The following is a 13,306-nucleotide window of genomic DNA, read 5'->3' as shown; positions in this document are numbered from 1 at the left end:
AGGAGCAAGCTGTCCCCATGTGCCAGAAAAGCAGCCGGCAGGGAAAAAAATCAGCTTGGTTGAGCAGGGAGATCTTGAGGGACATCAAAAAGAAGAGGAATGTCTATGAACTTCAGAAGAAGGGACAGGTGTCTTGGGTGGACTACAGGAAGGATTGTGCAGAGGAAAAATCAGGAGGGATAAAGCCCAACCAGAGCTCAGATTGGCCAAGTCTGTGAAAGTTGACAAAAACTCTTTTTATAAATACATTAACAATAAAAGGAGGACCAGGGAGAATATTCAGTCCTTATTAGATACAAATGGAACAATTGTGACAAAGGCCGAGGACAAGGCTGAGGTCCTTAATGCCTTCTTTGCCTCAGTCTTTAATAGTAAGGAAAGTTGTTCCCTGTGTGTACACACCCAGGAGTTAGAGGAGCAGAACAAATCTCCCATGATCCAAGAGGAGGACCTTAGAAACTTGCTTGCCCAACTAGACACCCACAAGTCCATGGGGCCAGATGGGATCCATCCAGGAGCTGGTGGCTGTGCTTGCCAAACTCCTTTCCATCACCTTCCAGCAGTCCTGGCTGAATGGGGGAGTTCCACTGGACTGGAGGCTGGCTGATGTTGTGCCCATCTACAAAAAGGGTCGCAGGGAGGATCCAGGGAACTACAGGCCTGTCAGTCTGACCTCAGTGCTGGGGAAAGTCATGGAACAGGTGATCTTGAGTGCAATCATGAAGCACATGCAAGAGAACCGGGTGATCAGGCCCAGTTGACATGGGTTCATGAAAGGCAGGTCTTGCCAAAGTAACCTGATTGCCTTCTATGACAAGGTCATTTTCCTACTGGATGAGGGAAAGGCTGTGGATGTGTCTTCTTGGACTTCAGTAAAGCCTTTGACACAGTTGCTCACAGCATTCTGCTTCAGAAACTGTCAGCCTCTGGCCTGGACAGGCGAACGCTCTCCTGGGTGGAAACTGGTTGGGTGGCTGGGCCCAGAGAGTGGTGGTAGATAGAGTTAACTCCAGCTGGAGGCCAGTTACAAGTGGTGTCCCCAGGGCTCAGTGCTGGGTCCAGCCCTTTTCAATGTCTTTATCAATGACCTGGATGAAGGCATTGAGTGCACCTTTAGCAAGTTTGTGGATGACAGTAAGCTGGGTGGAAGTGTGGATCTGCTGGAGGGTAGGGAGGCTCTGCAAAGTGATCTGAACAGGCTGGACCACTGGGCAGAGTCCAACGGCATGAGGTTTAACAAGGCCAGATGCCAGGTCCTGCACTCGGGGCACAACAACCCTGTGCAGCCCTACAGACTAGGGGAAGAGTAGCTGGAAAGCTGCCTGGAGGAGGACCTGGGGGTGTTGGTCGACAGCGACTGAACATGAGACAGCAGTATGCCCAGGTGGCCAAGAAGGCCAATGGCATCTTGGCTTGTATCAGAAATGGTGTGACCAGCAGGTCCAGGGAGGTTATTCTCCCTCTGTACTCGGCACTGGTGAGACCGCTCCTCGAATCCTGTGTTCGGTTCTGGGCCCCTCACCACAAGAAGGATGTTGAGGCTCTGGAGCGAGTCCAAAGAGCAACAAAGCTGGTGAAGGGGCTGGAGAAGAAGTCTTACGAGGAGCAGTTCAGAGAGCTGGGGTTGTTTAGCCTGGAGAAGAAAAGGCTGAGGGGAGACCTTATTGCTCTGTACAACTGCCTGAAAGGAGGTTGTGGAGAGGAGGGAACTGGCCTCTTCTCCCAAGTGACAGGAGACAGGACAAGGGGAAATGGCCTCAAGCTCCACCAGGGGAGGTTCAGGCTGGACATCGGAAAAAAAAATTTTATAGACAGGGTAATTGGGCACTGGAATAGGCTGCCCAGGGAGGGGATCAAGTCCGCATCCCTGGAGGTGTTTAAAAGACGTGTGGATGAGGTGCTGAGGGGCATCATTTAGTGATTGATAGGAATGGTTGGACTAGATGACCCTGGAGATCTTTTCCAACCTAGTGATTCTGTGTGTGTGAAGCAATGCTTTTACAGACCTTTCAGTGTCACAGACCTGTCAAAAATGGTTAAGGCCGAAAATCCGCTCTTTTTAGGTACTGCCTCCCAGAACAGCACATAGCCCCACTATTCAAGTTACTGTCTTTGAAACAAACTCTGACTCTGTGCTAGGACACAATGGGACTCAAAGCAGTCAGCACAAGTCCACAGTGCCAATTTTCCATTTCTTTTTGCAGGCGTTATCTTTTTAGTAGCACATATAAACCTCTTTTTAATGTCAGCACAGTGATAATGGTACTTTTCAGGGCAAAGCTGCTATCAAATGACAAGCCAATCAAAGGACTGTTTTTCAAAAATTGCTCTAATGCATACCATCAAGAAACCGTGTGTGTAAATACATGTATTTCCAGGAACTGAAGTAAAATATATGAAAGGTGACAGAGTTTTCTGGATAAGACCATTTATTTCAACAAATAGACGAGTCTTTATGATGAACTGGAGGCTGCAACAGCTGCTCTCTTGGGCTTCGGTGTGGTTCCCTCACGGAATCCATTCCTGTAAGAAGAAATATAGTTACCACTTTTTGAAAGGATGATTTCTGCTGCAGTTTATTTTCTGAGAAGTAATGTTTTGATCAAGTCCACCACCTTTTTTCAGCTCATCTCAGGAGTACAGTGAAACCACTACAAAGTTCTTCGGTTCTAAAACCTCTTTTTTCGTTTCTTCTGCTGAAGTAAATTTGACTTCTTCAAGCAGGAAGACTTCAGTAACTGAACTAACACTGCAAACCTGTATCAGATACAGCACACCTGCCTATGGCAGGTCTTACTTTATAGTCCTATCAAGCCATTCAGCAAAAGATTTAGATGTTTGTGAATGACAAGTCAATTACTTGCAGAAGTTCTCTAGGTCTTCAAACACAAATTAAGACAGGCAGACAAGAAGTCAGGTCCAAGCTCACTTTTAGACTCAAAATTCCTATTTTAACAACACTCAGCAGAAAGCATGCTACAGCTGCACACTGTAAGGTATTTTCTGGCTGCTGCCAGGAAAGCCTGCACTCACCAAAACCAAAAGATGAACGGATCCCTCAACTATACCCATGCCTGGGACTTAAATACTCCACATCTGTATGACAAGACTTGAATTACTTGGTACTTTTCATCCACTTTTTTGTGTATTAGACTAGAAGCCACGGAGCTCTATTTTAGAAAACGGAGGCCATACAAGAAATTCTCAATGTGTTGAACAGTACCCTGTTACCTCTTAAGTACAACTCAAAGTTTTGTAACAAGTTTTAGAAACCTGCAACTCAGAATGTGATGTTATAGCTACTTACTGCTAACTGAATTCCAAATAAAAGGGTAACTACTGAGGTTATCCCAGCCTTGAACTATTTTTTTGTGGGCACAAGAGGAATGCATTTCAAGACTTTACTCTTACAAAACCCCACATTTCAGTGCAACTGATAGTTTTACTGACTCACAAATAAAGGCAATACTACACAAAGCCTATCTTTTTAACTCTGGGCATTTTATCACAATAACCTCTGTGTTCTGCACTGTCTATACTTAACAGAAATACAAGTGCTTGTTATATGCCCTATGTATTGACAGTAAGATTTTTACCCTCAAAGGAATAAGCAGCCAATTATACAAGGCACCATTTACTCCATGATATATTAAGGAAGATAAAAGACCCCACATTAGAAATACTAAACAAACCCCCCAAATGTTAAATTTGAACGTTTCATTTTATAATCGACATCTGTGCAGAATGTCACACCACACATCTGTAATAGTGTTATACCTGAATCGACGGTAGACCTTTTTCAGGTGCCGCATGCGACCAGTACCAGTGGTGTTGCGTCTTTTAGCCTTTGCACTCCAGTTATCTACAACAGACAAGTTACTGTTATACATACGCATCAAATAATTAAAGTTGTAAATCACATTTGTACAGCACAATTACTCAGTCTGACAGAAGCAAAAAAAAATTTGCAAATTAAATCAATTTTTATGTAGTAATACTGCTTGAATATAGTTAAATAAGCATAAATTTGAAAAAAGCTCCAGACACTGCACAATGATACAGTATAGATCCTTGGTTGGAAGAACTACTGAAGACAAGAAAGAAATGCAGGTTTTTAAGCTCAAGTCAGTTACTTACACTTTCTCTTGCGCTTTGCAGGGTAACCACATTTCCCACAGGTAGACTTCTGCAGGTGGTACGCCTTGGACCCACACCGACGACACAAGGTATGTGTCTTATTGCGTCGCTTACCGAACGATGATGTACCCTTCGTCTGAAAAACATTTCAAGGCATGGCATGTTGGAAACATCACTAACAGTCCCAAGTCAAATAACTAAAAGCATCAGCTCCTCTAGAACAGTCGCAAATTCAGTGAGTCCCATAAACTCATCGGAGGCACTCCAAACACTGAAACATCAACTCGGTTTCACCTACAGGTCGCCTCCATTTTTAGAAACCGCTTCCTCTCATCGCCATTCCCTATCCCCTCTTGCTGCTCTGAGCTGAAATACAAGTAATGCACCAAGCAGCCTTCTCCAGCTACCTTCTTATCTCCCTGAGACTCTTCGCTGATAAGCACTAAACTGCTTGTTCCCCTGTGAACAGTTTTTCGCCCCATGCAGACTGGCCCTGCGCCAACCACAACAGGCTTTTTGTGGATACAAGAGGACTGGAAAGCATTTCAAGGCTTCCCTTTAACAAAGCCCCACACTTCAGCACAACTGGTAGTTTTATTGACTCACAAATAAAGGCAATACTACACAAAGCCTACCTTTTTAACTCTGGGCATTTTCACAGAATCATAGAATAACCAGGTTGAAAGAGACCCACCGCATCATCGAGTCCAACCATTCCTATCAAACACTAAACCATGCCTCTTAGCACCCCGTCCACCCGTGCCTTAAACACCTCCAGGGAAGGTGACTCAACCACCTCCCTGGGCAGCCTCTGCCAGCTCCCAATGACCCTTTCTGTGAAGATTTTTTCCCTAATGTACAGCCTAAACCTCCCCTGGTGCAACTTGAGGCCTCTTGTCCTGTCCCCTGTCACTTGGGAGAAGAGGCCAGCTCCCCCCTCTCCACAACCTCCTTTCAGGTAGTTGTAGAGAGCAATGAGGTCTCCCCTCAGCCTCCTCTTCTCCAGGCTAAACAACCCCAGCTCTCTCAGCCGTTCTTCATAAGGCCTGTTCTCCAGCCCCTTCACCAGCTTCGTTGCTCCAGAGCCTATTACAATAACCTCTGTGTTCACTGCCTATACTTAACAGAAATACAAGAGCTTGTTATGTATCCTACGTATTGACAGTAAGATTTTTACCTTTTTTTACCGAAGGAATATGCAGCCAATTATACAAGGCACCATTTAGTCCATGATATAGTTAGTAAGACAAATGATCCCACATTAGAAATACTAAACAAAAAACCCAAATGTTAACTTTGAATGTTTCATTTTATAATCGACTTCCATGCAGAATGCCACAACACACATCTGTAACAGTAATTTTACTGACTCATAAACAGAGGCAATACTACACAAAGCGTATCTTTTTAACTCTGTGTATTTTATTACAATAACCTCTGCGTTCTGCAGTGTCGATCGACCCCCCCTCTTGCCGCGATGCCGCCCGGCTGCCTCGGCCCCCGAGGAGACGCCGGCGGAGGGCCCCCCGCTCCCCGGCCCTCAGCTCCTCGCCCCGCAGGCCGAGCTCGGCCCCCCGCGCATCGCAGCGTCGCCCCGCGCCCCAGAGCCGCCCCGCGGCCCCGCCGGGCCCTGCTCGGCGGCGGATGGCGGCGGATTCCCCGCGCCGGGCCCCGCCACTCACCATCTCCGCCGGCCGCCAGCACCAAAGAGGCGCGGCCCCGCCCCGCTTCCGCTATGGCCGCGACCGCGCTTCCGGCGGCGTCACGTGACCGAGCCCTGGGGCGCGTGGCGCGGGGAAGGGGGCTCCGCGGGGGGGGCAGGAAGCGGCCCGCGTCGAGGGGAGGGGCAGGCCCCGAAGAGAGGTGGTTCTGGGGGGAGAGAGGCCTTCAGCACGGGTGGTGCTCGGCAGTGTCTGGAAAGACACTTTCTGGAAAAAAACATGCTGCTTAAAAAAACCCCAAACCAACAACTCATGCTGTCAGAGGGACATTCTGCCTAACTTTATAAAAATACAGTTGCTTGGATGAAATTCTCATATGAGACTTATTTCTCGTGTGAGGCCTGATCTGGAGCATTGTGTCCAGGCCTGGAATCCTCAACATAAGAAGGATATGGAGCTGTTGGGATGGGTCCAGAGGAGGCTACAAGGATGATCAGAAGGCTGGAGCCTGTGCTGAGAGGACAGGCTGAGAGTTGGAGTTGTTCAGTCTGGAAAAGAGAAGGCTCTGAGGAGACCTTACAGCGACCTTCCAGTACCTGAAGGGGCTACAAGAAAGCTGGGGAGGGGCAGTTCACAGAGGCTTGTAGCGATAGGACACAAGGCAATGGGTGTAAACTGGAGAGGGGCAGATTTAGACTAGACATAAGGAAGAATTTCTTCACCATGACAGTGGTGAGGCACTGGCACAGGTTACCAAGGGAAGCTGTGTCTGCCCCATCCCTGGAGGTGTTCAAGGCCAGGCTGGCTGGGACCTTCAGCAGCCTGATTTAGTGGGATGTCCCTGTCCACAGCAGGGGGGTTGGAACAAGATGATCTTTAAGATCCCTTCCAACCCTAACTGTTCTATGATTCTATGATTCTGTGAACTTTACTTTATCTTAAATCAAAATATTCCACTTTTTGTAATAGTAACTACTTGTATCACCTGGGTGTAGCAGGGGTGTTGGTGTGTAAATCTGTCTATGCCTGGTGAAGAGGTTTAATGCACCTGAGCTGTTGTATGGGCACATCATTATTGACTCCAGTGCTGCTCCTCTGCAGTAGCACCCATGCTGCCGTTCAGAGGTGCCCGTGGCTCCACTTCAGGCTGTAGAGTCAAATCCTGGCACTACTTACCCATTGAGTGAAAATTATTTTAATGAATGAGATTCAGGGGTGGGGTATCTTTGCTGTAATACAAGCTTTCAAAGCCAAAAAAAATAAAAGAGATAGCTCCGTGTCCTATGTGTGAAATGTCTTACAGAAAAAAAAAATCTCAATTAACTCATGCAGTATGAATGTATACTATAGGCTGGACCAGAGCCATATTTCTCCCAGTAACCTCGCTATATGTCTTTTAACTAGTGCCTTCTTTCCTCTTTCTTTCTTGTTAGATCTCAGAAATCTGGAAGATGCTGAAAAGACATTGGATATATGCCATGGCAACAGCCTCCCAAGGAAGTATATTGGTTTGGCTGCCTACAACGCGTTGCCACCAGAGGAATTATTCTTATCCTTTATGGGATAAAAATAATCTTGTTCACTTACATCTCTTCAAACCTGCTAGGAAAGGAAGGTTTTTGATATGGTCATGCAGTTGTCTCCAATATTCAAGAACATGTACAGGGAAGCCCAGCTCAGAGACAGGGAGAACAAAACCAGGGCTAGCTAGGCAGCAGTGAGGATGGTGAGTGTGCACCGAATAAACTCAGTGGCACTTGTCTTGCCTGGGTTTGGTGTTGTGCTGTTACATCCCATCGTCGCCAGGGCACAGTACAAACATACAGTCTGACATGACCATGGAAGAATTTGCTGCAAAACGCAGAGTCGTTGTACTAGTTTTCCGAATCGCGAACCTTTCTGGAATGACTTTTGTGTGGCAAATGCAAGGCTGATATCCAAGAAATTTCTGTCTAGTGTCATCATAAGGCGTTGCTTATTTGTGCCCATGTAGCACACACTGCACAAGTGGGGATGACTACAAGGGGTAGAAGTAGTGAAGATTCAAGCTTGATATATACTAGAAGATAGTGCTTGATACCAGTTACCTTCAGAGGTGCAGACAAATTGAATCCTTTATTTCTAAATGTGATCTTTCAGATTACGGGAGTGCCTTTCAGTATCCTCTTGGATATTGATCACTTTGACCTAGGTAACAGGAAGGCTGCAGGAGAACTGAGGAGCGGAAGGGCAACGGTTTCATGAGGGTTGGTTTGGATGCCTTCGTTTCTGAATATCATCTTGAATTGCAGAGGTAGACAACTCTGTTGAAATTCGTTGGGAAGCAACTCAACTGAGCGTGTTTTGCCAAGCAGTCGTAAGAATCATAACTTTATTTGTGAAGTATCCAGATTCTTCAGGTTGAAAGTGTCATGTGGGAATTTGAACTAGAAACATTGTTCACCACTAGGTGGCAGTATAGTTCAACTAAACTCTCTCCCGAGCAACTCCAGTAACGGTAAAATAAGTTAAAAAAAATATCTGTACTGTTCTTAAATCTCTATGACAATAACTGAGAATATATGCAAACAGCAATACTTATGACAAAGGCTGTTGCTTCATTCTAGGAAACTAATGAGTATTAATACAAAAAGCTTTCTGTTTAAGATGAAAATGGATAGAAGAAAATTCAACAGCTGTCACTAATTTTAAAAATTGCTTGTTAAAATACAGTGGAAATGATAAAACTATAAAACTCTGTGTTACAAAGGTTATGTGGTATGTATAAAATACACTGGATACTGTTTGTTCCTGTACTCAGCCCTGAATTGGAAGGGAAGGTCCCTTTAGCGAAATATACTTTTTCCCTGCATTGAGACTCTTCTTTTCCATAAAAAACCCAGCACAAAATATGACCTCATGTGTAGCACCAAGAAAACAATGTCAGAGTTTAATAATAAAAATCAAACTCACAATAAAGTAAGTCTCCAAGTATTTTTCTCAAAACTGAACTAGAAATTGTCGTAGTCAGTCATCCTTTCTGTTTATGATGGCACGAAAAGGAGGCTGAGGGGAGACCTTACTGCTCTCTACAACTACTTGAAAGGAAGTTGTAGAGAGGAGGGAGCTGGCCTTATCTCCCAAGTGACAGGACAAGGAGCAATGGCCTCAAGCTGCACCAGGAGAGGTTCAGACTGTATATTGGGAAAAAAATTTTCACAGAAAGGGTCATTGGGCACTGGCAGAGGCTGCCCAAGGAGCTGGTTGAATCACCGTCCCTGGAGGTACTTAAAAATGGGCAGACGAGGTGCCCAGGGACATGGTCTGGTAGCAGATAGCAGTGGTTGGGCTCTATGATCCAAGAGGTCTTTTCCAACCTAGTGATTCTATGAATCTATGATTCTATGCTTCTATGAATAGGTTCATACTGATCATCATATAACATCTCTTCTACAATGCTTGTGAGCAGTGGTCATGCAGGTAAGTTACATTAGAAGAGCACACCTTAGCATTAGACAGAGAGAACAGGCAGTATAGTCTTACAGCACTGGCAAATGCTTGAGGATGGCACTAGTACTCGGTAGATCATGGTTGAAGCACGATTAGCATCACAAACAGAGCAGTAGCAACAGCTCATTACTCATTTCCTCAGCTGCTTTTCACCTTTACCTTAGGATAGGTGCGGGGAATCCTACATCCTTCCCAAGCAGAAACATCACTAAAATCTTTATTTGTTATTCGGTCTACCTAGGGGAACAGGAGCAGCACACCTCTATAAGAGCACAGATAGCTACAAACATGGGACGCACATGTTACGAAGTGCAACAGCATTGGATAGAATTTTAAAATTTCCCTGGTATTTTTAATGCTCATACCTAGATACATTACAGGGTTGTAGTGCATTGTTCCACCAAAGCAGTAAGTCTCGCAGAGTAGATTTCACTGGCTAGCCTCAAGGTTACAAAGGTGATTATGTGGCAATTTGGGCTCAGCACACCTGGGTGCTTAGGAGAAAGCCACAGGTTCCTTTCTAAGGTGAGAGCCATTTTCCTCTCTTGTCAGTTGTACAACAAATAAATGGTCCTGTCTTACTAGTGTTATTGTGATAAAAAACAGCTTATATTTGTCTTGTTTTGTTTGAATCTGTTGTCTTAAATCCCTTTTGCATTGTTCATGAACAAATATACCACCCAAAACCCTAGAGCAAAATTTTCTCTGGAGATGCACAAAAAGCGTTTGAATCACCATAGTCTGGAACTATAGTCTGTATCATGTTCCAGGGGCAATAGCTCAGCTTCTAACTGCGTTTCTCTTATATTGCAGCAGAAAATATTCTAGTTAGTTGTTAGGAAAACTTTTATACCAGTACATATTGCAAAGCACTAGGCTTAATTTGCCTTCTGATGGTTCTGGAGTTTTTGAGAAAAAACTTGGCAAATGTTTGTCTGAAATGGCTTAGGTGTGATGGATCTTTTAGTGGGAAGGCAAATAGGCTGGATGATCTTCTAATGTTCCTTCCAGCCATACTTTTGTGGTGCTGTGATTTTATTAGATTTTATTATAACTGCATCTCTCTTCTCTCTGTCTGTCATGTCTTTGCATATGTTGCAGTTAGAAGTATTCAAGTGTGTGAATAAATACAAAACTGTGCACAGAATGTGCATTAGGTAAATATAAAACATCTGATTGTCTTTCAGAAATACATATTTACTTCTCACAAGTATTTATTATTCATATGTTTAATTTTACTTCAGATCTAGCATTCGGGGAAAAATCATAGAATCACTAGGTTGGAAAAGACCCACAGGGTCATTGAGTCCAATCATTCCTATCAACCACTAAGCCATGGCCCTCAGCACCCCATCCACCCATTTTTAAATACCTCCAGGGATGAATATGTATGTTTGTAGTGAAGTGGAAGGTCAGAGAAGAAGACATTGGAGAAACCAGGGGCACTCTTACTTAATCTGAAAACCCGTAAAATAAGGCTAATATATTATTTGCTATTTATTTATTTTACCTCACATCTCACGTCAGGCATCTTAAAGAATTTACATTTGTCTTGCTCTGGGACTACTGCAAATGGCAGCATTCCCCATTCATTCTGTTCCTTCTCTAAAAATAAAAAGATAAGCTCACTTTAAAGTAGAAAACCCCATCACTTGCATAGCAGTCTTTACCCTGCATGGAACTGTGTGGTTTGCCTTTTGTGTTTTAATGTGAGGCACAAATTGTAAGAAAAAACAGATTTGCAATGGAACAAAGTAGACAAGTGCAAATTCCATATTTATTGAAGATAAAGCTTGTGTTCCCAGGTAAAATAAGTTTCCCTTTCTGCATCAGTATCACTGTTGCGTTTTATTATTTTCACCAGCTGAGAACATTCCCTAAGTACAAATGCTTTGCTAACAAAGGTCAGCTCAACTCTGCTGCTGCAAATGTTATCTTCTGTTTGTTCTGGAATATGTTTTCCCTGTATCAGTCATTTTCAGCTTAGTGTTTACTGGAACTGAGGCATGTGGGTCCCATCAGGGAATTCTCCTAACACCCATGCTTACACTATTTTGCTTTAATAAAAATAGAGGACAAACATTGTTTGGACTTATTAGTGTATGCAAAGAGGACATGGATAAGGAATTGAGCATTTTGAGTTTTTGTTATCTGATCACAGTGTGGCAGTTATGATCCTGTTGCCACAAGACCCAGATTAGCCTAGCACATGTGGCACAACCAGTCTTCCCAAGTGGAAGGCAGTGCACCAGCTGGCAGGGCACAGGGAGGTGCTGTTAGTGGCTGGCCTGACAAAGCAGCAGATACGCAGAAAGATTTTCCAAAATGCCCGGTTAAGTAGCTCCCATTGTTATGATTGGAGCTACGCCTCAGCACTGTTCTGTCTCAGAAGGGCTACCTGTGGGTGAAGCAGGGCAAGCTCAGCTTTCCCAGCAGTTATGCTGGTGGTGGAGAACATGCCAGTACTTAACATTTTAGATTTGGTTCATCATGTTAGTTTGTGGTTGCTAACTTATTGCTGTAAATTAGGAATGTTTTTCAGTTGTGCTTGAATGTATGTTAAGGAGAGATGTAGCCTAAAAAGTGGCTGCTTGAGAAAGGGAAAATGCCTGAGGAAATCTTACACTGTAAAAACGTCACAAAACTGTGACAAGTCCAAGCCTGCTTATTCTGTCTTACTGTATTTTAACAGCAGAATAAAATGTGGTAACCCTCGAAGCAACTATATTGGTAATTGAGTTTTTCTGCTGAGTCTCTCAACCATTTTACAAATTTCTTATTGACTTCAGTCAAAACTGAACACCAGCCCTTTTTATGTGTCAGTATTTCACTGCTCTTGCTTCATTACTGCTTCAGAAGACACAATATATAGTCCCCAATAAATGGGCAGAAGTTCATGCCTCTCTTGCCATGAACCCATGCAAAGGAGGAAACAGGAGGCTTCCTCATCTGTTGCTATCTCAAGCTTTGAATTTCACATTTTCTCCTTGGAATTATGTGAATTATCTCTTTTAAATTATAATTTATAAAAATCTCAAAGCCGTTTGCTAGGTCTAAAATGTCTAAACATTGCTGTTTGCAAAATACTTTTTCCTAGCTATTAATTGTTCCACAGAACCTCTGCCTGCATTAGAAATACCATGCTTTTAATCATTCTTATGATGATATTTCTACTAAGAAAACACAGAATGGAATGCATTTACAGGCTAATCAAAAGCAAGTGCCAAGTCCAGAAAAGCAGATTCTTTCAAAGATACTTAGTGATATGGTCTCTACTACCAAATACAAACATTTCCAACAACTTCGAATTCACATTTTCCATACAAATCAACATACTGGTAGTTGCATGGCTGAATAAGCAGGTATTATCTGGGAGCTTTATATCTGGAAATAACAAAGAACATCATTAATATTGACACAGAAGGAGATATGTATTCACCTACACTTATGTGTGTATTTGTGTATGTATATAAAGGGAGAGCTTAGACTGTGCTTCAGTGCTAATCCTTTGACCTGAAATGCAAGTAGAGAGGGAAGCCAGAAGAACTCACAAAAGGATATCAGGCCAAATTTAAGGGTTTATAGGTTTGTTATAGAAGAAATAACAAATGTTGAACTCCCTTAAGTTTCTCTGTAGCTCTGCAACTATATCAGCCCATTCTTATTCCTGGTGTGTGTTTTCATTTGTTGCAGTCTGATGGTTGTTTGACGCTTAGCCAGCCCAGAATCAGAGAGGGCAAAAGTCAGTGCTATGTCATTTCTGTTTCTGCACAATGCTCTGCATTTGTGTTGCTTCTATGATATTTTGCAGAAGTTTACTTTTTCAGTTGAACTTTGGTTCCATCTGGAAAATTTCTAAAAGTTCGTTCCAAAAAAGTTTCACAGTAGCAGTTAGGGTTAATTACTGATTTCTTGAGTAAGCTAATAGAATTTGATGATCCTAAAAATGTTGTATTTCAAAAAGACATCCTAATAACATCTGTTGCTTTGAAGTTCTGCCTTCATTTTCTTCCCTAATT

General features: G+C 43.4%; 1 protein-coding gene across 1 annotated transcript; it reads right to left on the bottom strand.

Annotated features, from left to right (window-relative positions):
- Positions 1-2,411: 2,411 nt before the first annotated feature.
- On the bottom strand, positions 2,412-5,930 carry RPL37 (ribosomal protein L37). The gene is made up of 4 exons (XM_069880141.1): positions 5,820-5,930; positions 4,138-4,273; positions 3,778-3,862; positions 2,412-2,523 (listed from the first exon to the last, which is right to left on the bottom strand). The coding sequence occupies exons 1-4, from the start codon at positions 5,820-5,822 to the stop codon at positions 2,454-2,456; spliced, it is 294 nt and encodes a 97-aa protein (XP_069736242.1). The 5' UTR covers positions 5,823-5,930; the 3' UTR covers positions 2,412-2,453.
- Positions 5,931-13,306: the final 7,376 nt, after the last annotated feature.

This window comes from Phaenicophaeus curvirostris, chromosome Z (assembly GCF_032191515.1).
Source record: "Phaenicophaeus curvirostris isolate KB17595 chromosome Z, BPBGC_Pcur_1.0, whole genome shotgun sequence".
In the NCBI taxonomy this organism is placed as follows: Eukaryota; Metazoa; Chordata; class Aves; order Cuculiformes; family Cuculidae; genus Phaenicophaeus; species Phaenicophaeus curvirostris.
Note: the sequence above shows the minus strand (reverse complement) of the source record. Positions and strands in the feature narration are given on the sequence as shown.

What these genes read in the sequence shown, in the direction of transcription:
- RPL37 (XM_069880141.1), bottom strand. An exon ending in TGCAAAGCGCAAGAGAAAGT is followed by an intron (nt 3,863 to 4,137) that starts GTAAGTAACTGA and finishes TGTCTGTTGTAG; the next exon opens with ATAACTGGAGTGCAAAGGCT. An exon ending in AAGGTCTACCGTCGATTCAG is followed by an intron (nt 2,524 to 3,777) that starts GTATAACACTAT and finishes TTCTTCTTACAG; the next exon opens with GAATGGATTCCGTGAGGGAA.